The sequence below is a fragment of the Candoia aspera genome, chromosome 2 (assembly GCF_035149785.1).
Source record: "Candoia aspera isolate rCanAsp1 chromosome 2, rCanAsp1.hap2, whole genome shotgun sequence".
Taxonomy (NCBI): Eukaryota; Metazoa; Chordata; class Lepidosauria; order Squamata; family Boidae; genus Candoia; species Candoia aspera.
The window spans coordinates 170117780-170143957 of record NC_086154.1 but is presented as its reverse complement, the minus strand read 5'-3'; the positions used below and the strand labels follow the sequence as shown (position 1 = coordinate 170143957).

General features: G+C 38.8%; 1 protein-coding gene across 3 annotated transcripts in view; it reads right to left on the bottom strand.

Annotated features, from left to right (window-relative positions):
* The window catches only part of RNF38 (ring finger protein 38), an 89955-nt gene extending 64248 nt beyond the window's left edge, over nt 1-25707 (bottom strand). For 2 of the 3 annotated variants that reach the window (XM_063294845.1, XM_063294846.1), the window contains exon 1: nt 24896-25707. In XM_063294845.1, the coding sequence (XP_063150915.1) occupies nt 24896-25445 (550 nt within the window). In that variant the 5' untranslated portion in view covers nt 25446-25707. Of the gene's footprint in view, nt 1-24641; nt 24745-24895 lie in introns of those variants that run through there. The other variant, XM_063294848.1, reaches the window with a different exon arrangement.
* Between the last annotated feature and the right edge of the window lie 471 nt (nt 25708-26178).

Below are 26178 nucleotides of genomic sequence, written 5' to 3'. Positions count from 1 at the left end.
CATTTCACTCTTTCCGTAATAAAGGTGTAAAACAGTTGTGGTTGTGAAGGGCAGTGAACAGGGAGGGAAAGAGAGGGGTATTCCCACCACAGTACACAGTAGCCAGCTGGAGTGGGGTAGTTCATCCATAATGAAACGAAGCACAGCTGTCATACTGCTTGAGCTGGCACAAGTCAGAAAACACTAATTTTAATGCATAGTAGAAAAAGGTCAGAAGTTGCCTTCTTGGTGGGCTGAGTATGATTAGAGGATGATGTGTACATTCCTGCCTTTGAGAAATGGTCAGCAGCCCATAATCATCCTGGGGTAAGCTGATCTGCAAGATCAGCTCTGAGAAGCCTGACACCAATGGAGTGGGATCACACAGAAAAACCCAATTTGGTTCACTTTCATTAGCAACCTGTCTCAGTTCTATGGGTATTTCTGTTAAGATGACAAGGCAAGACAGCTTTAGAAAGGCAATAAACATGTAAGAATTAATTACTGTTCTAACAGTGAGCATGGGAACTGTAAAGTCAGTACTGTTAATCTGAGGTATAACATTATTTCCACTTTTACCTAAGATGCTGGCTTCTTAAGAAACAAAGTGTTTTAAACATGGTGGGGTAGAAAATAATATTCTTTAAACCCTGTAATCAAATTTTAGCTACCATCTGTTGGCACTACAAACTGAAGCTACACAAAAAAGAAGCTACAGTTGGAATCCTTCCATCCTGCTGTATGTTAACCCAACCCTTCTCTCTCGCTCTAAGAGAGTGAAATGGGGAAAAAAAGGAGGAATGGAAAGTAGGACACTTGACTGAAAGCCACTGTATTGTTTTTATTTTAAAAGGCTTCAGTAATGGAAAGGCAGTTGTAAGAATTTTTTAAAAAATTCATACACACAGACACGGCCTGGCCTTTGGGATAGGAAAAAATAATTACAGGGAAAAAATGATTCTGAAATTGTAAATGAACTATTCTGGGGAACATGGAACCTTACTGACAGTAACACAGAAGTAAGTACAGATTCTGTCTATCTTGTTTAAAATATAAAGTAGTTCTCTAACCACATTTACTTTTTTGTGGCAAACTAGTAGGATCATGCTTGCTTTTAATTTGGACAATTCAATGTAGTAAGAAATTCCCTAGACATACAGACTAATGTGTGGGCTTATAAGGATATACATATAGGTAGCAAACTTCACTGTACCAATCAATGGAATGATCACCTATAGATAAAGCAGAGGTTCCTGTGGAGTAAGAAACACCTCAAGTATGTAGAAAACTATTTTAGAGTTTCTCATAAAGGCTGTAATTGTTATGTACATTATTTGTTAAAGTGTTATAATGCATTATTTTATGTAACGGACTACAGTAATTAGGATACCCAGAAGATCAATATAATTGTCCCCCACCCCTGAGGCCCCCTAAAAAAGTCCCAAGTGCCTGTACTTCTTACAAATCTCTTCAGACTGGGATTTCAGCACTTGGAAACTTCCTCTCACAAATTTCTTGAGAAAGCCTTATGAAAACATGTCTAGAAGATTGGCAATTATTGACAACTATTATAATATACTCTTAAATGGTATCTATGCAGATGTTCCTGTATGCTAGAAATTGTTTGTTCCTAGCAGCAAATGCTTCAACAGAAACAGATGCAAGGCAAGAGGACCCCAAACCCTTAAGAAGCTGGAATTTATCATCAATTGCTCATGTTCTGAACTCTTAACCCTTCTTTCAGAGCACTAGGATGCTAGCAGAACATGCATAATAGCAAGAGAAAATGCTTACTGAATATTCAACAGAAATGTAAATGCATACTTAAAGAAGCCTTTGAGCAGAACAATGGCTGGATGACCTATTGATATCAATCTTTCATTCAGCACATTACCCTTTGCCTTTCTCTCCTTGTAGTAGTTTCCATTTGGTAGGGCCAAGGGTCATGTCCTAAGACCAGAAAAGATCTCTGCTAAGCAGCTTCTGTATTTAGAGCTGTATACAGAACAGTTTTTACTCTTTTCTCTCATAACATATATCCAGACTTTTAGGCACTGCTTGAATAATTAAAAAACAAAAAACAAACAAACCCTAAATCCAAAACCAATTAGCTATTACTCCTGCTGCAAAATTGAGGTTGAGATGCCCCTTTCTGAACACTATGTGCTTATTTCAGTTTCTTCCCTGCTAAAGCTGGAACCAGATGCTTTTTCAGAGCATCCAAGGCACTCCAAAGGAGGAATCTCTGCTCACGATAAAACTTTGCCTTCAATGATGTAAATTTGGTGTTTTTATACAAAATATGTATTTATATTTTCAAAATATTATATAACTAGATATGGGTATACAAGGGCAATTCACTACCTTACAGAACACATAATCTGTACTATGAACGTCAAACCTGTTCATATGAGAAGTTAGCAACGTGACAACTGTGAGCACAAGCCGCCCTCATGTTGTATCTATCCTACATGTAGCCGCCAGTAACACAAAAGGTATTGTGACAGTCAGATGCCTGATGTTATGACCTCCCTAGCACCACTTAAATCTAAAGCTTATTGCTCTACCCTACCACTGAGCTGCCGAATTTTTCAGCCACTTTCCTAGGTACATAACAACTAGTGAGAATGATGGAGCAGTAAATATGGAGCAACTTGGTTTAGAACTGGGTTTTTTGCAGGACCATCTCTCCCCAGTTGTATCTACCCTTCCTGTTAGATCCGGCAGGAAAGGCATGCTCCAGGCCCCATCTGTCAGGGAATGTCATCTGGCAGGACCCAGGAAGAGAGCCCTTTCTGCATTGGCACCCTCCCTCTGGAACATCCTTTCCCCAGAGATCATATTCGCCCCAACCCTGCTGGCCTTTCATAAGGCCTTGAAAATCTGGCCTGGTTGTCAAGCCTGAGGCCCGGGTGTATGGTTGAGCCTGTATTGTGGCTGTGTTAATCTTGGTTGTTGGCTGATTTTTCTCAGCTGCTATATATGTTCTTTGTAATTTTGTTCATACGGATTTTATCTTGTTTTTAAGCATTGTTAGCTGCCCAGAGTCATGTATTTGGAGACAGGTGGCCATACAAATTGAGTAAATAAATAAACAAACTTCTCACCAAAAATATTCTCACTGACTTCATGCCCCCAAGGGCAAGTGGGCAACAAGTTCAACAGCTCATTACTCAGTAAGAGCAACAAACCCTTTAAGTTAAAAAGGAATATACTCTAACGTTTAAGTATGAATACATGCTTGCAGCCTTAACCAGCCAGCAGATACAGGGATTTCGGTGCTGAGAGCGTGCTCAGGAAGAAGCAAAAGAAGCAAGAGTAATCAAGTGACCGTCTACAGCAGGGTTCTCCACAGTGGTCAATATCGACCCTCAAGGGTCGATGGGACTACCCATTATTGTTATTGTTGTTATTATTCATAGTACTGTTAGTTAAAGTAGTATTTATTAAATTATTTTTATATGATAAATGTTTGGGGGTTGATGAACAATCTGAATCTTCATGGAGGGGTCAATGAGCTGAAGGGTTTCGGGATCACTGCTCTACAGGCTTGATAACAATGCTGTATTTCCTATGTTCCGCCTCAAAGGAAGTCTCAAAATTGTTCCACTATTTGCTGGTTATGGCAGCAAAAATATAGATAATATACCCTTTTTAGTAGCAGTAAGTCTAGTAGCTTGTCTGCTTCTTCCATCATAAGTTCTCAATTTTTTTTTTATTTTCCTACGAATCACAGCAAAGACAGGGTGGAAAAGGTGTAGGAGAGGTGGAATGTGTGTGTTTATCATGCTATATGTATATGTAGAGGGTGAAGTGGGATTTTTTAAAATTAAGTTATTTAAATTTATTACAGGAGGGGAATTGGAAATAACTTATCATCTAGGCAAGAAGGAAATCAATTTATAAATACTTTATTCTTATCAGACTGGGGAGTCATTTTCTTAAACCCAAGAAGGGAAGTGAATGGAATTATTTTAGAGGTAGAGAACTGAATTTCATTAATTATATGCCTGCACGTAAGTAATGTACATTAATTTAATTCATTTTTTTTATGTGACTACTGCCCATTTTCTAAATAGCACCACTTCCATTTTAATGCAATGCTCCAACACTTTCCCAGAACTCTAAGTACATCTTCCTTAGTACCTCCCTTACTTTGCAACAACATTAGACCATTGTGATTATCACTCCAGATGATGCTATAGTATCTTCAGCCACCTGCCTTTGCCACTGTATCCTTATCCCAAATTAGGTATTAATAGAGGACATCCATCTTCAGCTCAATGGCACTACAAAGCATGGTCCAATACTTTTATGTCAACTTTTCTTTTTAAGCAATGAACTTTGTCATCCAGACCCCTAGAAAGAAATGATGGCCAAAGTCCACCAGTATTTCAATAAATTTTATCTCTTCATTAAATTAAGCCTTGACCTACCCTTATGTGTATTCACTTTTGGGGCACCATTTGAAAGCACATAATTAAAATTAGCACCTATCTGTGTCAGAAAGTTACTGATCAATGCATATGCTTATAAACTTTCAGTTAAAGCTACTCAAATATAAAAGTATTCTATAAAGAATTCTGGACCGACAATTCTTACTGGCTTTAGGCAATAAGTTTGTTCTTGTTTAAATACAGCTGCCCATCCTAAGAATTACTTAATAGCAACAGCAAAATGCTACCTTTGTCTCCATATTCTTGCCAACGTTATTATAAAAACCTAATAATATAATCTATTGTAATCTGTAATATCAGGAGTTTATCATTTTCTTATCCTCTTTATACGCTCTATATGTCATCATTTGCCAAAACTACTTCACTGAACGCATCAGTTTCATAAGAGAGCACTGCTATTGTTCTTAAGGAGCACATTCCTGAATTTCAAAGCAGATTTTAAGGATGAAGAGCTGAGCTACAATGCAACAGATTCAACTCTATGTCCACTTGGAACATTTGTTTTTAATTGTGCCACGCATGTTAACCAGCTGACCTATATAGTAAACATGTGATTAACTCAATTTGTATAAGCTTTGTAAATACAGGTACAGTAGTTAATATTCTCTTTCCTTTCTGAATATTGTTCCCTTCTAACTTCACATATTATAATTCTGATTCAAAAGCTCTGAGTGAATGAGTATATCAGCATAACATTTTAATGAAAAAGATGAAGTAGAATGTAGACCATGAAAGTTCATGTCATAACAACTGTATTTATCTTTAAGATGTCACAATCCTCTTTGTTGTTTTATCATAGATATTGATGCCTGCCTCAAACCATTTCAGTATTCAAACTGTTCAAGTCCCTCAATTTTTAACAACATTCACAAAATGCCAAAATATGAAAGATTGAAAATATAGATTCAATTTAAAAAAATATTACACACAATACTAGGTTTATCTTTTATAAAAACTGTACTCTGTTAAATATGGCAGTGATGGCTCACAGCACATAAAATTCTCTTTTTACAAATCCATATCATCCTTGATAGTGTGCATATTTATTTACCATTGGTCTAGTTGTTGTTTATTTGTTTAGTCGCTTCCGACTCTTCGTGACTTCGTGGACCAGCCCACGCCAGAGCTTCCTGTCGGTCGACACCCCCAGCTCCCCCAGGGACGAGGCCGTCACCTCTAGAATATCCTCCATCCATCTTGCCCTTGGTCAGCCCCTCTTCCTTTTGCCCTCCCCTCTCCCTAGCATCAGCATTGGTCTAGTTACTAGCTGTTATATCTTGCACCCTCTTTTTTGGAATCTCTTATTTCTATGGAAGAAAAATGTGGAAAAAAAAGCAAAAGCTTATGATTAAGTCTGGCACAGTCAACCTGTTCCAACATAAAGTATCTCAAGGTATCTTGCACTTGATAATTTAATAGCCTCTAGGCTTAGATGATATCTCAAAACTACAGATCATTCATTCTTGGGCATGGGACTGAGATTTGTTGGATTAAAAAACAGCTGTCTTACAGAACACACATTAAATATTTCATTAGTGGGAGAAAAACAAACTCTATATATTGTCCATGGCACACTGTTTTACTTCTACTCAGTTAAAACATCCTCTGTGAATATAACAGTATAGATTTTTCCCCTTAAAATATTTATCTTTTAAGTTAATATGCAGGTTGAGGTGACAGCTAAATATAGCTATGAACCATACCAAAGATAAAAATGTCCTCAAGTTGAGCTTGACTCCTGGGGACTACACAGACACAACCATGCAGTTTCTTGGCAATAATTCAAACTGCCTTCTTCTGGGATTTTTTTGCTTTTGTTTTTTTAACTTCCCAGTCTAGCTTTTAGCCCTGGAATTCTCTTGCATTATCAGGTTCCTCACTCACAAGGAAGCAAAGAGGTTTTCTCTTCTACAGAAGTTCACATTGAATGCACAAACGCATTCATGAAATTGCTATCATTAGAACAATGTCAGTGGGGGCATCAACCAGTGCACTAGCATACCGTGTACTCCATTGTAATAGCAGCTGAAAGAGGGTTTTGAGCAGGACTTGCTCCTAAGGATGTTGACTGCTCCTAAGCTGGAGAATCTTATTCCAGCAGAGTAAGGAATCTGCTATCTCCCTACTCCTCCTTTGTGGGGGCAGTGGGGACAGCCTAGACAATACTGAAGTTTACTTATTTATTTATTATTCAAATTTAATTACCGCCCATCTCCCCCTAAAGAGGGACTCTGGGCGGTTTACAATAAAAAGTTGAGAGCAATTTTAAAACTTTATATTGTCTAATACAATATAAGTTTTATATTGAAAGTATCAGTTCACAATTTTTTATTATGTATATGGAAACAGAAAAGCAGCATAGGAAAAAAGTAAGAAAAATAAATTAAACGACAAATATTAAGTTTTCAGACATCTGCCGTAGCTGTTTTGGCCACTCTGTCACTACTGAAATCACAACACACTTCACCCAGTCAACCACTAACCTCATCCCATTTCCTTATCAGAAGTGCTGACAGCATATACTCTCCTTATACTGAAATCAACACTACTGGAAGAGGAAGTCTCTACTCACTTTCTCGTATCTTTAGAGACCTTGCATCAGGAACATACTGGCCAGGTTCATTACCCCACTATGTCTTTTCCCATTGGCCCAGTTGTTAGCGGCAGTCGTGGCTTGGCCACTACTGTTAATCGGTGTTCAGGAAGTGTATTCTGTGCTGGCAAACACTTGCAATGAGTTTTGTAATGGGAAGGGTTGTTTTTTTTCAGCCACTCTTTCTCCCAGTTGTTTTTAGAGCACCAGCTATGCAACACTGGCTAGATCTACGTAGATGTTGCCCCAAATGTCCACATGCAGTTAGTTTAACCTGAGCCTGATTGAATTTCTTTAGGAGTTAAATTTAATCCTTCAAGAATTAGTTGACTGGCTTACCTCGTTTTTTGTTGTACCCACAACACACTAACCCCTCCTATTGACCTATGGAAGATATTGTGGGGACAATCAATATGTTCTAAGCTAGGATGTTACTGACATTGTTCAGGACTCAATTACTGATAAATCTTAGTAATCTTCAATGCAAAGTATGGGCATAAAGTTGAACCAAACTAGCGCGTTCCTTTTCCACAGTAGATAATCAGCTACTCACAAGACAAGACAAGCAACGGATGGTGCACAAATGAAAAGAGATGAGGGAAGAAACAAGCTGCTATTGCATAAAATCTATTATTAGGATCCAGCCTCAATTACAGCTAACCATAAGACAGAATTAAAACCTATAGTTTAAAATAGCATATAAAAATGTATCAGTGATTGTGTTACATCATGTATACATCTTTTAAAATGTAGCTTTTAAGAGCTAAATCCACCTGTGTCAGCTATTTATCTTTCCTAGTGTTTGTGTGCAACTTCTAGTTCTTTAAGAAAATTAAATGACCATACCATAATTCAATTTACTGTAATCTCTTTGGAGATGGACATAAGAGGGACTCCCAACTGTTCTGATTTCAGGCTTCCTGAGATCATCCTCAACAACCCATAATTTAGATCTAATTTTGTCTATCCCTATGGGAGCAGAACATCCCCATGTTACAAACTATAGCCTAAGGCCTAAACCACCTCTGAGCTTTGTACAATAGTATAATGATTTTCTAATGTCTTTCTTATAATACTGCTTTTGATGCATTTTAAAATCCTATTAACCTTCTTTGATCCAGCTGAATTTTGTTAATACTCATCTAAGTCACGTTACCACTATATCTGAATTCTCCAAAGCAATTTTTATCAGGAAAAAGATACAGAAGCCGAGGATGATGTAACAGAAATGGAAGATATAGATATTTGCAGTTTATGACCAGGCAGAAAACATCACAACTAAAAACTGACTGCTAAAGCTCGTATCTGATCTGACCTAAAGAAGGACAAGAAGGCCAATTAAAGAAATAATTGACAAATGCATTATGTGCTGCATTGTTAAGGCTTCTTTAAATAAGATTTCCATTTAATCTTAATAGTTCAGCCTTTCTGAAAGCACCTGAACCCAACTAAACATTCAGTTATGCTAACAAATGCAATTATACAGAAATATCAATTTAGAGGGTCACTCCAAATGTCCTTATGTATATGACGACAATTATCCTTACAGCATCAATTTTCTTTTCTTGGTGTCTGTCCTCAGATCTTATAGTACTCACTCTAATTTTACAGTCAGGGGAAGAGGGATCATTAGGGACTTCCATCACATTCATTTCAAGCCTCTACATTCTCAACTTACTCTTCCTTGTAAGTGTGAATGTGTGCTTAGCACAGATGGTAGCAAAAGAAGGGGGTGTTTTTTTTGCAATATAGTAAAGTGCCAAGGGGGAGAACAATACACCCACAGTTCAATAATTTTCATCCCACTAAGTTTCTGACCATCCTATCTGTTGTCTGTGACAAACAAAGCAATATCAACGCTGCATTTGAAAGCAGGAAATATGTTTTTTCCAGTTACAGTATAGAATCATTAGTCCGGTGCATATTTTATCAACATTTCTAATTCATTATTTTTGTGCTGCCGCCTCCTTCAAAACTGCTGTTGTAACCAAAGGGTGTGGATGTACTCAAAGCTATACAGACACACAATTTCTCAAAAGAAGTAACATGTTTTAATACTTAAGCTAAATTGGACTATCATGAAGGTATGAAGTTCACATACTGTATTTCCTACTACTTTTTGAAGCAACACAGCCAAGAACAGCTTCAGTGCATTCATCAACAACCTTCCAGCTATATTCTTGGCTGTATGATTTTTATCATTTCTATGCCAAACTGGGTTTTGTGTGTGTGTGTGGTTCTTAACTATCTTGACAGGACACAAAGATTTACACCATTTTCATCTTCACAAAAGATGGAGCCAATTTGTACTATATTTAGAACAGGCACTTAATTTACTTCAAATATTTCCATTCCTCCCTTCATCGTAACTGGTTTCAAATAAATTTGTACATTAAAAATGTGTTCTGATAACCAGAGTCCTTTTCCAAGTTATGATAGTAAAGAAGGCCCAGTTACAATGCCAATGCTGGTACTGCAGATACTGTTGGTGGAAACTCTTTTTACTTGATCAGTTTCTCAATATTCATAATGCAGGCAGTTGGCCAAGAATAGCACGTTCAGTCCTGAGTCTTCCCTTTGAGGATCTCCAGGCCTTCACTGAAGGCTACAAATGGGTACTGTTCACATATACTGCCCAGCTAGAACTGATTCTCCTCTTATTCTTCCATGTGTATCATCGTAACTGCTTTCAAAGATGGCTTAGCTCAAGGAACTGACAGATTTGTTCAGCAATAATTACTGAAATTCTTTGCCTGCTAGCCCATCAAGCCACTAGACTGAATCCCATTCAATAAGTAGCATGTTGAGGATAATCTCTTGGGTTATAAATGTAAAGAAATGTAAAGGAAGTATCTAAGGCTATTAATGAGCTGTTAAGGATTTTGAGAATGTTTCTGCAACACAGTGGTCTCTCCCTGCAGATTTTGAACATAATTATGCTTTTTCTTCTACAATTTAAATTAACAGGATTTCTCCTTTTACTATCTTTTTATTCACCTACCCATCTTCTATTCAGCACGTACAAGAATCTTATTCACTTCTAGTTATGTTCCTCATAGTATGGTGCCAATCCTCACACTCCACCCATAACAATTTACAGCTCTATTCAAGGTGACTCAGAAATAAGTCTATGAAACTGATTCACATTTATCCCCAAGAATATAGTATATGGGTTAACATCCTTAGGTGTTTAACAAGAAAATATACTGAAAAGCATATCAAACTTAGTAATTCTACACTCTGTGTGTTCCAACTGTTCAACAATGGGAGAAACTCCTTCTGCAGTAGTGGACTTTCCTTTGTGGGAAGGCGACCTGTTGAGGATGCTGTAGGGATGGATTCCTGCACTGGTGGGGAGGGGTCAGACAAGAGATTATCTCCAAGGTCTCTTCCATTCTGTGATTCTGTATTCTATTAGGGTAAGCCACAGAGCCATGAGACTGGCCAGATATAAATTTATCAAAATAATAAGCAGCCATTGCATCATGAAATTAGAAGGCAAAATGTTTAAGAATGTATACTGATTCACAATACTGAAAATAGATGAAAATATTCATTTACAGAAAAGTGTCATAAAAGCTGTTTGAAATCTATGTAACAAAAATAGGGTATACCTAGTTTCTATTTATTATAGTTAAGAGCAGAGACATCACACTGACAACAAAGGTCCGCATAGTTAAAGCAATGGTTTTCCCAGTAGTAACATATGGCTGTGAGAGCTGGACCATAAGGAAGGCTGAGAGAAGGAAGATAGATGCTTTGGAACTGTGGTGTTGGAGGAATATTCTGAGAGTGCCTTGATTCAAGAAGATCAAACCAGTCCATACTCCAGAATATAAAGCCAGACTGCTCACTTGAGGGAATGATATTAATTGCAAAACTGAAATACTTTGGCCACATAATGAGAAGACAGGACACCCTGGAGAAGATGCTGATGCTAGGGAGAGTGGAAGGCAAAAGGAAAAGGGGCCGACCAAGGGCAAGATGGATGGATGATATTCTAGAGGTGACGGACTCGTCCCTGGGGGAGCTGGGGGTGTTGACGACCGACAGGAAGCTCTGGCGTGGGCTGGTCCATGAAGTCACAAAGAGTCGGAAGCGACTAAACGAATAAACAACAAAAAAATGTAGACATTGTGAAAACAACTTAAGGGTTCAATGTCTGACTTAGCGTATAAATTCTTCCACCGGAATGCAGTGACAGAGCAGAACAAGAAAATGGCCTCCTTGCATGTATGCAGGAAGAACAGATGAAAGCTTGCTGTACTGAACTGACACATCATGAGTATGCTTGAATCTTGTTCTCTGCCTTTGAAGGTTACCCAGCCAATCATAAAAAGCCACAAAACTAATTTTAAGTTGAAATTAAAGGCTGAAGATTATGTGAGAAATGAAGCGCAACAGATAAGGAAACTTTCTGTCCAAACTAGCCAGATACCATTTGCCCAAACTCCTACGGAGCTGAATACGATCTAGCTCAGTGAGGAAGTGAAAAGACAATATAAAAAGAAGAAATAAAGCAGGAAAATGTTTGCTATCCAAGCTTAGTACAGAAAGGAATTTGGAAAGGGCATTTCAGAGATAAATAGTTAGCATGTCAAAGTAGTAGTCACATTTAAGAGCCACAAATGCAGTGCATATCCTATATCAATTTCTGATGCCCTGGACTACCCACTGCTATTTATTGGAATGGCACTGCTCCAGTTAGCTCCATGGGAAATCAACACCATAATGCAGAGATCCTATGGATGTCCAAAGTCCTCCGATCTTCTCTTTGCCATTTTTCTCACAGCCTACTTTCCTTGGAATGAAGCAGTCTGAGTGCTGAAGAGGAAAAAAACCTTGACAACACATGTCTGGACACCTGACAAGATGGACCACTGTGTCAAAAACTTTCCAACAGTCAAAAAAGAAGTTACTTTTAAAACAAAACACATGTTTTTGCAAAGAAGAAAGGGCAACCTCAGCAAAATATGTCTGTAGAGGATAATAAAGAGCAAGAAAAACAGTGCAGAATGAAAATTAAATTTCAGCTGTTTTGGTAAACAAGGGCAAGGGCTAAGCGTGAAAATAGATACTATTTGTAATCAAAATTACACTTTGAGAGCTTAACACAAATGAAACATTAAACTACGAGTCACAGGGGGATTTTTTCCCCATTGGGCAAGCCTATTCCTCTCCCCTTCACAAGGTATCTGGCAGACAAACCATCAATTCAAGTGCTAATTCAGTTATTGCCTTCTCTTTAGGTATTTCAGATGAGTTGTCCAGTTGTCCTATTTTTGACAGCATATGTGCTTTTATTCAATTAAATGTCCTTTCTTCATTAAAAAAACAACAGCAACCAATTTTTGAGAAAGAAAGAGAGATGAGCATGTGATATCACAATTCACCAGCCAGTATGTTCCACATTTCCACTGGAAACACACATAAATTGTTAATTTGAACAGGATACAGAAAGTACATTTCCAACGTGGTTTCATCATCTAAAAAGTTTTTATACATAGACTGAAGCTAACTTTTCTTCCAGAAAAAGACTAGTCCTGGGTCTAATATTGTGTGTTCTCCCTAGCATTTTTCTACAGAAGGGTTGGGGATCCTGTGGCTCTCCAAATACAGCTTAACTCCCAAGATCTCTCATCAATGGCAAACTGGAGATATCAGCTGGTACAGTTTGAACTCTTGTTCCCAAAAATAAAGAGGTCTTTAGATGCTGACATCTTACCTCCTTTTGAGAAGCTTGTATTCAAATAGCAATGATGTCTTTTTAATACTGCATATGTGTGTCATGTTGTAATAAAAAGAAATATAAAATACAGAAGAGGATCCATGTGAATATTATGGTCCTTGTTTGCCATGACATTGTTCTCACATAGATATTAAGACAAAAATTCAAATTAAACAAAATAAACAGATCAATCTTTGTTAGGGGTCATTTGGAACCCTATTCCATGAATGATTTGAGATTAAAGGGCCTTCCTATTATTTATTGATGAACAGAATAATCCAGAAGCAGCTTTCACCATGTCATTCAACTGTGATTGGCCAACTGTTTGCTTCTTCTCTCCTTGAGCGTTTTTCTTTCCTAGGTGGTTAAGTACAAGAATTCTAGACTTAATACTGTGATTTATTCCTCTACCCCAGTGTTTCTCAAACTCAGCAACTTTAAGAAGTGTGGATGTCAACTCCCACTGGTTGGGGAATTCTGGGAGTTGATGTCTACACATCTTAAAGTTGCCAAGTTTGAGAAACACTGGTCTATCCCTTTTCCCCTCAATCTCATTTCATTTTGTGCTCTTTTAGTCAGGAAGTCAGAGACAGAGACTCTCTTCTTCTTAATCTTTTTAAAGCACTCTTAAGAGCATTTTTTTTGGCTTAAGAAAAATTCAAATAAAAATTGAATACATTTAACATTCATGCAATTAAATGCTTAAAGATGAGTGTTTTTTTTAAGAGAAAGGAAAAATGCCTGCATATCATATGCACAGCAGCATCAGCTGGGTCAGGGTGAGGACAGAATTACAAAAGCAGCATTGCACCATTGTGATGCAAGACTTTTTGTTAGTGCATCATGACACTGCATGCATGTACTAAAGGGGAGGAACTTGCAGCGTGACGCTACTGTTGTTCTGACAGAAGAAGCAAGCCCTGGCAGATGCCCATTATCTGTCCATGTGTTTGTGCATATATATTTTTGTATGGTTTTTTTTTGAAGGAGAACCTACTATTTTGAAAACACAGACGCACACACACACACACGTCCCTCAAAAATAAATGTTATGTATAAAAAATAGGAAGATCATCAAATCAAACCAAACCAAATCTTTATTATGGTCATAGACCAGTGCAGTCTTAAAAAGAATTATGAAAAACTAGAAGATATAAAAATATATGTATTAAAACATAATGTATATATAAATAGCAAGAGTCAAAGAATCTAAATGGCAGGGTAGGAGCATTAGATGGGTGTAGGGAAGCCTAAAGGGTAGTATGTGGAAGACTGTATCGATCAAATTACAGAGCACTCTAGTATGGCGAACTAGATGCTCATTAAGTCTAGGTTATGGCACAGGTCATCATCTGACGGATTTTAAGGGCTGCTGCGCAGGACCTGGCAACGTTGAATGCTGTAGCAGGGTTGGTATCTGAAGGCAGCAGGGAGGTGTACAATTGTCCTGTGCGCCCTGCGTATTTATGCAGTAGTGGTGAGATGAGGCTAGGAGGAAAGTCTCTGTAGAACAGGCACTGAAGAAGCACATGCTCTGTTGATTCTGTGTGTCCAGAGTCACAGGGGCCTTGTCTCTCCGGGCAAAATAGAAAGAGAGCTTTAGCTAAAACATTTGAGAAAGAAATCCTCTAAAATAAATAGGAGCCTATTCCAGCCAGCTTCAAACAACTACACCGATTGATCAAAACTGTTTGAATTAAAGGTTCAGTGAGATCTGGAAGAACATAATGAATAAAATTGTTTTTAAAAATAGATAGTCCACACACTTCTACAGAATAACCAAGTATCTATAACTTAAAATGGATACTTTACTAATATATGCAAAGTCAGTCCAATTATTGTTAACATCTTACATACATATATAATTCAAGCGAATGTGAGCTGTAGGGTGAGTGGTATGTGCGCTATGTGTAGTTTGCAGGAGTAAAGTTTTAAAGATATTATAAGGGGAATAAAACCTTTGCTGTACAACATAAAATCTATAGCAATTGTATAATTGATTGTTCATTATTACAGATGATCTAGTTTTTGTCAATATCTTTCTTCAGATTAAGGGACTGACAACTTTTAAAATACCTAGTACTCCTAGATTAAAGGAACAATAAAGACAATGCCACACATGTTGATTTTGGAAAATTTAGAAGCTGTCTTATATACTGATACTAAGCAATATATCAGTCATCTGGGCAAGGAGCCTTCCCTATTTTTGTCTTTTTTTATAGCCTCACAGACTTCCCTTATTGTTAAAGGTTCATTCATTATCTGCTTTTGTTTATCCATTATCTTTGGTCAATTTTGTTTCATTAAATATTCTTCTACTTTTACCAGGAAAATCTCTTCTCCTTTATAACGTTTTGTATAATACTGGTGAAACAATTTTTGGATTTCCCTATGTATAATCTGTATTTTAAATTCACAAGATATCAAAAACAGATCAGATTTGTGTTAATATGGATTGAATTATTATAGTTTATAATTTTACTCAGTGATTTATACTGCATTGACCATAGTTCTCAATATTCATTCTTAGTTTAGAGTTTAATAATGATTTTTAGTCTCTTAAAGTGACATAATACATTGTTATTTACAACCAACTCTATGACATAAAATACATAAAATAATCTACTCACATTATCAAAGTCATTTGCACTACCCCTCTTTAATGGAAAGTTAAGATAGGAGGATTTTAATATGGGACACATCTTTAACTCATCAAGGAGTTAAACTACCATCAATTAAAACCACCCATGTATGTTAGTCCAAGTGGATTACAAGTGGTGACAGAGCATATCATTCACAGGTGCAACAGCAGCACAAAAAATTATGTCCAGTCAAGGGTGGATCCTGATCCCAGCTACAGCAGCTGCTCTTTTGCTGTCTACTAATTCACCATGAATGGGAAGTGGCTGACTCAGTCCCACAGATATGAACAAAAGGTTAGCAGCCATAGCAAAGCAAAACAAAAAAGTATCACTACCTCACCAACTTAAGTATATCTGCAACACAACTTCCTCCTTCGCTGAAATCAAGTGACTCTTAAAAATTTGGGGCCAAATAAATGGCTGCTGAAATGCCTGCGTAAGCTGTAAATGGTTCAGTACATTTCCATGGCCAGGTATGTTTTGGATTGCTAATGCAACATTTTCGAACAATACATACAGAGGGCTGTTAAAACATTCTAAGAGAGATGATTGAATATTCCAATATATATATACCATTGGAGCAGTTGCTGAAAAGGTGGCAGAATTAAGAATTCTGTTAGGCTTCACTTCAGTTACAAAGATTGTAGCATGAGGTACTAGCAGCCCCAAATCACTCCTGCTTCATTTCGAGGTATGGCATTGCTGATGCTGCGCCACATCCAGATGGACCTGTGCTATGCAGATGTCCACTTCTGTACTTCACAACAGAAAATTACATGGAAGAGCACTGCTACTTCAACTGCTCTAAGGCTGATTCAGCAAGCTAATGAATTCTAAATGCCCATTTAAAATCAATAGGAGTGCAGACTCAGAGCATCCTTGCTAGATAAATCCGGCACAGCTGATAATTCAAAGGGAGGAATCCCAATATATAACACCAAAATGAACAATTTCCTCTCATAATATTTCATAATAATATGCCATACAGAAATAGATCTTCCCCTTAATTATGAAATTCTTGTCTGCAGATTTTATTATTCATAGACATAGATAGCTTAACAGTACAATTTATATTACATCTGTCAAATGCCTAAAGCCTCAGAGAGCACACTTTTGCAAATGAAAGCCTCTACCTAAAGTTGTTACTTGATTAGCAATACATAAAGTAAACTTACAAATTATTTCAGCCATATTTCATCTTTAACTGTTTTGCTTATATTTTAAAAGACAGTACAGTACTGCAAACTTGCAGCCTACAGTATTATGGTATCATGCCCAATCTTAATAATCTTACCACTTTCGGTAACTACATCAAACCTTTTTTAAATTTACCCCAACTAAGGAGGTGAGGATTTCAAATAACAGGGAAAACGCCAGTCATTTTATGGGCTAGTTCACACACGGATGTTTGCCACTTCGTTACTCAGTAAGTGAGTCAAAGCAAATTAGCGAACCAATTCCATCAAAGTATTAGAACTGACAATATGAAAAGTATACCTGATCCACATAAGCAAGTCCATAAGAACCTTGCTGGTTGAGATGATGCGTCAATCCACACTAGCATCCAGGTGTGAACATATGCATTCTCACATCTACTCCTGAGTTACCAACGGCATTCCATATTCAAAGATTTACTGCTCTGGAACAAGGAAATTTCATTCAAAGAACCTGCCACTGAGTAATAATCATGCATTTGTGAACTGGCTTTCTAAGAGTCTCATATAAACAGCTCAATGAATTTTGCCACATATTCATGGTAAAGTTTTTATTTATTTATTTTCTGTAAAGAAAAAAGAAAAAAGAGCAGAGGTACATGGATTGAATAACATTCTTACATATCTGTGAAAAAGGCTAAGTGCTGTCGAGAGATCCAAATTCAAATATGCTTCATTTATTCAACTCTTCCAGACACAATAACTCTGAATACCTTCATGCAATAGGAGAACTCATATAATATACACTTCTGGGTGTTAAATCTTGTTATTTGGTAACCTTCGTTCTGTTGTCAAATGCAGTTTCAATTAATATAATGATTAATTCAGGGGCACTAAAATAAATATTATTTGGCATAGTCATCAAGTTTATTCAGCCCATTTGTGCTCAGTTATGTACTATGAACTCTGCTAAACATGTTCACTGAGGACTAGCAACCTATTATGCCAATTTAATATATTAAAATCAGATACTCTTCACAGATTGTGTCATATATTAAAAATAAATCACCATTCTTTGACATTCTCTTAACGATGTATTTAGTCATAATAAACTAAAAATTAATTTTGTACATTTAACAATATCATAATGCTGCCCAGAACCCCACTAATTAACTTAAGTGGGAAACTTAGTTATAGGAATACTATTGCCATAAAGCACAGAACCAGTTTTCCGGGTACAGAACTTAGGTAAAGAGTATTAGTCATACTTAAAATGGCCATGTTAAAATCAACAGGACAAGTTTATGATGACCAACATTGTTAAAGGGATTTATATTCTGCCTTTCCTCCTGAACTCAGGAAGATTGCACAGTAGTCCCTCCACCACTATATCTCCCCGACAATGCCGTGACCTAAACAAGACAATGAATGAATGAATGAATGAAAGAAAGAAAGAAAGAAAGAAAGAAAGAAAGAAAGAAAGAAAGAAAGAAAGAAAGCAAGCAAGCAAGCAAGCAAGCAAGCAAGCAAGCAAGCAAGCAAGCAAGCAAGCGGCTGGTCCAAAATCATCCAGTGAAGTTTCATCACTGAGGGCAGACCTCAGTACAGTATCTACCAGGCACTGGTCTAACACTCAAACCATTATCAGTGTACCTGTAAATGTACTATTCTAATGGATGGCTAAATCTAGGTCAGCCCATTGCTTTAAAGTATCTCTATATATGTTTTTAATGTTTGTCAGTCCAAAAACTAATTTAGAACATATAGAACTCTCTAACAGAACTATGAAAATAGCTATTTATAAATGTATTTGTAACTGATGATCTACATTTTAATTACTAATCTAATATAATTATTCTCTCCCTTATCGTGATAGCCTTATCTCTAGCTTATGTTTGCATAGCTAGTTCCTCCTTGCTAGCCAAATGTATGAACTATGTATGACGACACACGTGAGCTTTTTAAATCATTTTTTCCTTTCCATCTGCCTAAAGATGAGGAATGCAGTCCATATAACAAATCAGAATACAAGGCTGTTTAACTGTGACTGAGCTGTACATCATCTATTATATAAACCTACCCTGACTTTTTCACCCAGTATCTTTTACATCAGACAGATATACCAGACCCTTTTTCCTATGTGTTTTGCATCAGTGGGCCTCTTCAAATCTTGTAATATGAAAGAGGAATGGGTTGTTAAGAAAAAAAATCACCTTCATCCCTTGACTATTCCACTAAAACTGCAGTTCTACCTATATATATTTGAGATTGTATACACAGTTCATAGGAGGAGGATGCTCTTAAAATAAAACTGATGAAACAGCTTCGTATATACAGCATATGCTTTTCTAACCTTGAATTCATCCAGTTAAAGTGCTTCAAAACTAGTTACATTACTCATACATCAGTTCTATAAAGAATACTGACATACAGAGTTACCATATATGACATTATTTGGTCAAGCACACTGAAGATGTATTCAGGACTAAATATGAACTGATTTTTTTTCCTTGTCATTTTGGTACTACTTGCTACCCACACAGCTGCTAATGTATTCGGTGTGATTCTCACATCTTATCATGAGATGATCTTAGATTGTGTTTTAAAGACAAAAACGAATTAGCTAATACATTCCCTTGGGACACTCAAATTTAATTTTTCCAAGGTCACTGAAATGAGAAAATGGATGGAGCTCAGCAAATATACATGGCCTTATTTTTCTGGGTTTTTTTTTAAATATTCAAGTTCAAATAACCTGACTGTTTTGAATAGATGGAAAGAATAATAAAAATCCACATACTCTTAATTACACTTCTAACCCCTTATTCTAAAGACAAAGCTTCCTCTCCAAGTAACACAGATTAAATAGACAATCTGTGGCTCTTAAAGCCATAGTGATTGACCTTCCAGAAGTCAACCACTTGGCTCTACAAGAAGATAGAGTTTTAAAATCTGCACCCATATGTATAATAGTCAAAACAAACACAATTGTTCACAAAATAATTGAAAAGAGGATTCTCCCATAAAAAAAAAAGGCCAACAAACTTTAAAATTCCTTGTACACACTTTCAGCATTTTTTCTTCTGAAATGATATATGGAATTTATCTTAAGGAACTTCCAGCTTTTTATCATCTCATGGAAATTGCTTATAAAGCTATAGAGAAGGTAGGGTAAGGACTCAAGTATTAAGATGTGCTTATTACAAAACAATCTTCTTTTGTCCCACGAATCTTTCATCTCTTTAGAAGGAGCTACTATGCCAAATACTACAATCAGTTTGCCCCAAACTTAAAAAGCTGGAACCAACATCCTGTTGATGTTCCCTTTTGTACTGTGTTCAGTGAGGGAATACTGTGGCTTCAGAAGGCAAGTTCAGTCCAGAAACTACATGCAACATCAATATTAAGCCTCCAAGCTAAGACAACCCTCTGAGTCAATGCTGAGCAACAAGAGTTATAATTTTTATTGTTTCAAATGTATTTTCTCCTCTGGGATTCTGCCATACTGTAATTCAGACTATAGACTAACAGGTTATTAAACTGATTAAAGCAGATTATGCAGCCTACTTGATCGGTAAGGAATTATATTAGCTAAGATGGTACAGGGAGCAGGAAGAAAAAGCAACAGAGAAATGATGTATCTGCTGCCAGATGCAGGGAACATACAGCAAAGTCACTTAGTTTTCCCACTTTAAAAAAGGCCAGCAATTAGTGAAACAGCTTTTTTCCTTAAAATCAGAACAACCACTTTATTTGGTGAGTAATGTTTAGAACTGGGCATCCTGTGGAATTAAAGAATGTGTAAGAGAATTTTCAAGAAGCCAGCAATTTATAGAGGCCAGCCAAGCAGAGATAATGGGTGATCCAAGATACATCTATTGTGATCATTTGTCACACACTAGGTCTAGAACAATCACACTTTGTGACTGTTATAATATGAGTCATAAGCTAAGTTTTTCCTCTGGTTCTTCTCTTTATAAAAGCAGGTTTAAATTCAATTAAAAAAACCCTCTGTTACGTTAAATTTCATTATAAAACAGTTGTTTAAGAAATACTGTGCTATCTTTAAGATGCTTTCTTATGACTATACTTATGTGTACTAGATTCTCCTTAGATGAATGTGATAGCTGAACTGTAGGATTTAATGAATGTGATAGTTGAATTGAAGGTGACACAAGACTTATTTTTGTTGCTCAGACATCCCAAAACTTCAGTTTTGAACTGACTGAAAACTGAAATGTTTTTTTAAAAATCATTTTTAAAATCACACCCCAAGCCTGCATTTTTCTCCTACTCTGTGTGTAGATGAGTTCGATCTGGCTTGCATTTCTGCTTATAGCTGCTATACAGATTGGATGTGACCAGCAATAGCTCACAACTCTGTTTTCTGGACTGCTTAAAACAGAGTGTGCAAAAGATTTGGAAAAAGAGTTCAAGTCTGCCTATCCTCCAGGACAAAAATAGTTTGGTAAAATATTGATCTGTTGATAGTTAAACAGAAGGGGGAATTCCAGCTGCATGAAAAACTGACTACACAAACACCCTCTTTTATAAAATTGTGACACATACAGAAACACTCCTGCTATGATTTTGGTGTATCGTAATAGTGCTCTCACCATGTGATGGACATGGCTGCCAAACTGTACCTCTCCCACAAGTTCTTCAGGACATCCAGAAACTACAGATGCTCTCTACTTTCAAAACCTCCAAAGCCCAGTAGGAAATGAAGGGTTCCTCACCTCCTCTCTCCACAGACCTCGGTGCATGCCAGCGAGGAAAGGGTGGGTTGTATCAATAATATACCAAGGCCAGTCAAGCTGTTTCGTCCTCCAATTGATTTACTTTCCCAGTGAAGCAACAATATAAATGAGTAATAGAAAAAAAAGAGTTTGAAAAATGCAAGGCATGGACACAAAGAATCCACAACTAAACTCTCCCTGTAACTTTTAATTGTAAGTATATTCAATTTATTTCTGAGGTTTAAAAAATGTAGTTAGTTATAGTATTGTCACAGAGATTCACAGCACTGATCCTACTATGGTGGTTGTACATACTAAATTGGAAGTAAGACCATCTATTTTAGTGGTATTTACTGGTCATACCCAGTATGGCATACTGGTTATGCCTGTCTGAATTCAAGGCTGAAGTCCAACATCATCATAAAGAATTAACTGAATTTAAAACAGAAAGTATTAAAATCCAATATATATATAATATAGCAAGTATATATCTATCTATCTATATATATATATCAAATAAACTCCTCTTTTTAGTCAGTTCTATATATTATTCTAATAACTGCACCTAAATATAAATTTAGAAACTACATTCCAACTACATGCTTTATATGCATTCTAAATTGTTATTGCTATTTGTGCCAGATCATTTCATTTAAAGATTTTGTAAGTATAAATAAAAGGGAATATTCTGAACTACCTACTAAAATGTGGAATGCAGAACCTTAACAGTAACAGTTGTGTAAATCTTAGTATTTCACCTGATTAAAAACTGAACACAAATAGTTGCATTTTTGCAGCAGATAATACTGCAAAGCAGGAGTAGACCACTGAAATATGCATGGACTCCAGCGTGCCTGCAGACACTTTCCTTGACACCTGTCAGGCTTCCTGTCCCACCTGACTTTTTTTTAAATTAATTTAAAAAGGAAGAAATGAGAAGTTGGCACATTGCAAAGTAAAGCAACAGTTTTTAAAGTCAAAAATGCCTCTGGGCTCCACAAAGGCTAAACAAGCGCTCTTAAAAAATATGAGCAGTGGATTGCTTTGTTTAGAACTGTGCATACTATACTGAAAGAGCATGAGGAGGGAGAGGGAAGTGCATCTGCACCTGCCTGGCAGCAGCCTGTGAACAGGCAGGATCACCAGGACAGCCATTCAGTGAGAACATCCACAAGATTCTCTTGAAATTATTAATGTACTCACTGTCCCCAAAGATTCCCCTGCTGTAAATATTCGCTTACAACAGAAAAAGTATTTCTGGAAGAGTGGCAATATCTGGCTATGTAAAATTCATCTCCAACATACAGAAAAAAATGGTTCGCTTGCTCCACTGAAGGAACGACAGATGTATTCCACATGTACTGTGTTCAGTTCGGGAGACAAACTTACTCTGGTGATATGTGCTAAATCTGTAAGATTCTAGAAAAGGTAACTTATCTTCCATGTTTCTTCCAGCCAAATGACTGTACCAGTTGTTCACAGGTTGCTGTGTTTAAGAAAAACTGACATTCCTTAGAATTAACAAGCTTGTATTTTTAAAACAAGTGATATCTAAAATTGTGTGTGTTTTTCTTCCAAAATAGAAAAAAGTGCTGGCACTTGTATTCTTTATTAAACACAGAAAAACTTTCTGTACACTCAGTTGTTTTAGACAACAAAATACAAACCTATCACAAATTCTACTTTGGGTAACCAATAAAGGCAAATGAAAGCTGATTCTAAGAAGTCTCTAAAGGGTCACATAATAAAGGAATGTTCGGTTTCATAACTTGCAATGTGTATTTCCCTCACTACTGAGTAACTACAACCAGCCCACACACATCTGGAATCAGGAGTAAGATCTTCCAGGGCAGAGGGTGTGACTGCCAGGAAGAATTACAGTTGTGGCATTTTTAATTTATTTATAGCAATTATTAATTCTGGTTTGTACAAAACTGTATTGTTACCTTAAAACTTTATTAGTCATGGACATTCCACAAATGTTACATTGCTGTATTTATTATTATTCGCAAAGCCCTATGGCTGTTTAAAAAGGCCCAGGTCTACAACGTTCATATAAAAAATATAACCAATATAAATAAGCTATTTGGAGGAATAATAGCAACAACGAGATAATACACTCTAATCCTAGGCATACTTATCTGAGTTTATGCTCTTGCGGAAATGAATGGAACTTTACTTCGGAGAACACAAAGTTTTATTAGAAGAGCACAAAAAGACAATAAAAATGTATGATCTACCACAACTATACATCTCTCTGCCCATAGTATATTTCTACTTATAGCAGAAGGAAAATCCACACACTGTCTCGAAACAAAAACTTTGCTTGCAGTAGGTACTGTTTGACCATAAAACGTATATAACCAACAAGCTCCACTGTTTTCTTTGACAGGCCTTTCAAAATTTCAGGTACTACACATAAACTACTCTCCCATGACTTGCTTAGGTCTAACCCCACACTGATCCTGACCTTGCTATTTCTGCACAGTGAAAAAGTTTAGCTGCAATCCTGTCAAACTTGGCCGTGTTAACTCTATCCTATCAAACTCCTTCCGGCTGCTCGCTATTTTCTTCCAAATCCCAAGTATGGACCCTCTTGTTTCATTCTCACGTGCACACTGCTACAACCATTTCATCCCAGGGATGCAACCTCCCAACTAATTCCAGCAGACAAAATTATCTTAATTGTCCATGTAGACTTACTAGCACACAGATTCAATACTAAAGAATCAGAAGTCCCTTTCCGAGCAGCGTGAGAGAGCACATACTGTATACTGCTGCTATTCCGAAGCACAATATGACAGGAAAAAAGTACTAAAAAGAAAGTAGGAAGTATATCTCTCTGTCCCTCTACACAGTTTGCTTATAAACAAACCCTGAACCCAGGCATATTTGAACTCACTACAGCAAAGCACTACTGGGAAATCGAACTTCTTTTAACCATTTTTTCCTCCTTAGCCTTAAACTAAGCAGTACCTTCCCCTCTTGCCTCATGTACGCATCTTCCCTAACCTTTCCTTTCCCCAGTCTCTGGTTATAATGCTTATTATGACGCTTCGCTATGGCGAAGATCCGACTTCTGAAAATTACCGTGAAGACTGGAGAAGGACTGGAGGGTGTTTGAGCGATCTGGAGATTCTCAGGATACCAACCCGAACCCAGCCGTGCAATTCTAAGCACGCGTAAAAAAATAACAAGCGAAAAGCCTAAACACGCCTCAGTAGGAAGTTACGTCCCATTGAACTCAGTGGGACTTCACTTCCAAGTAAACACGATTAAGCGGAAGGCTGCCAAGACCTTCCCAAATTCTCTCCCCCCCGCCCCACTTTTGCATCCATTTATAATTCACCTCAGCCCTCTTTTATTAGTCACTCCGCGGACATCCTGTCACCTCCCATTCCCGCAAAGCCTGCCCGGAGCAGCCCGGCTTGGCCACCGCTCTCTCCTCGCGCTGCTGCTCCCCTTCAATCGCGACTTCCCAAGACCTTGCTCGTTCGCGTGGTGCCCTCCCCTCCGCCGCCCAGAGCCCAGACAACTCCCCGGCTCGCAGCCCGCCCAGCTCCCTGCTCCCATCGCCTCTCCCTCCCGCCTGGGCCCCATTACCTGGTGCGGGCGCCCGGGCGCCCGGCGGAGCTCGAGGGTGCCCGTGTCCGGCGGGGCTGCCCCTGCCTTGGCTGCGGGCGCCTAACTCGGGCAGGCTCGGCCCAAGGAGATGCGGTGGGGCAGGCGGCGGCGGCGGCGGCTGGAAGTGCGTGGCGGCGGCGGCTGTAGCGGCGGTGCCGCCGTTCATGGCGAGCAGGCTGAAGAATCCGGAGCGAGAACGGGAGCGAGTCCGGGGGGGCTCCAGCGGCGGCGAAGGGCCCGCGGCGGGACGTAGCGGCGGCGAGGGCGGCAAGAAGGCGAGCAAAGGGGGTGGCGAAGGGGCGCCGGAAGGAGCCGCCGCTCTGCCGCCACCACTACCGCCCGTCCGCCCCGCCGCTTCCCCGCCGGCCTGGCCGTGGCGCTGGGGCTCCTGGCGCTCGTCGGCGCCGCCGGCCCCTGGGTGGTGGTGGGGCTTGGCGGGGTCCCGGTCCCGGAGGCGGGCGGAGGCAGGGAAGGGGCGGGAGTCGGGCTGCTGCACCGCGCGGGGTGGCGAATTTGCGGCCACCGGCATTCGGCCTCGCTCAGGGGCCGGGGGTGGTCTGTGCCCAGCCCAGCCCCGCTCGAGATAAGGGGGTGATGGAAACAGCCCTTCCTCCCCGAGGAGTTGGGGCGGGCAGCCTGCGAAATAGGGGAAGTGCGGCGCGGGTGGTAGAAGAAGAGAGGGGAGGAAACTTCCTTAGGAGGAGGAGGAGCAGCAGCAGAGCAAAGTACACCGGGGGTGGGTGAAAGGAAGGGTGGAAAGAAGGCGACAACCGCTTACCCGCACGGGCAGTTGCCTCTGATTTGCCCCTTCCTGTCTGGCCCGCGGGAGGGGGTAACGGGGGGGCGGGGAGGCTTAATTCGGTGCAATCGCAAAAACAAAAGGCGGGTCTGCTCAGGAAACGCAGCAGCTGCTCGCGCACCGCCTCCCTGCCAGAGCAGCAGCAGCACGCCGTGTTAGAGGGGGAAGGGAAAGCGAAGGGCATCCACGCAGTGAATGTCTGAACGACACCCCTCTCCGCCCCAAAGAACCGCTGTAAAATCCACTCTCTGATTCGGATTCAGAGCCCGGGCAAAGTCAGGAATGAAGAGGAGTCTAGGTAGACGCGCGCGTAGAGTGCGCCGGTCGCCAGTAATAACATCCGAGTCGGTCTTTGTGCGGGTAAGCGCGTATCCCTCTGTGCGCGTGTGTGGGAGCCACCGTCCCCTCCTTTCTGTACGGCAGGGCTGAGGGTCAAGCGTGGATTCCGGCACCGGCCTCTCTC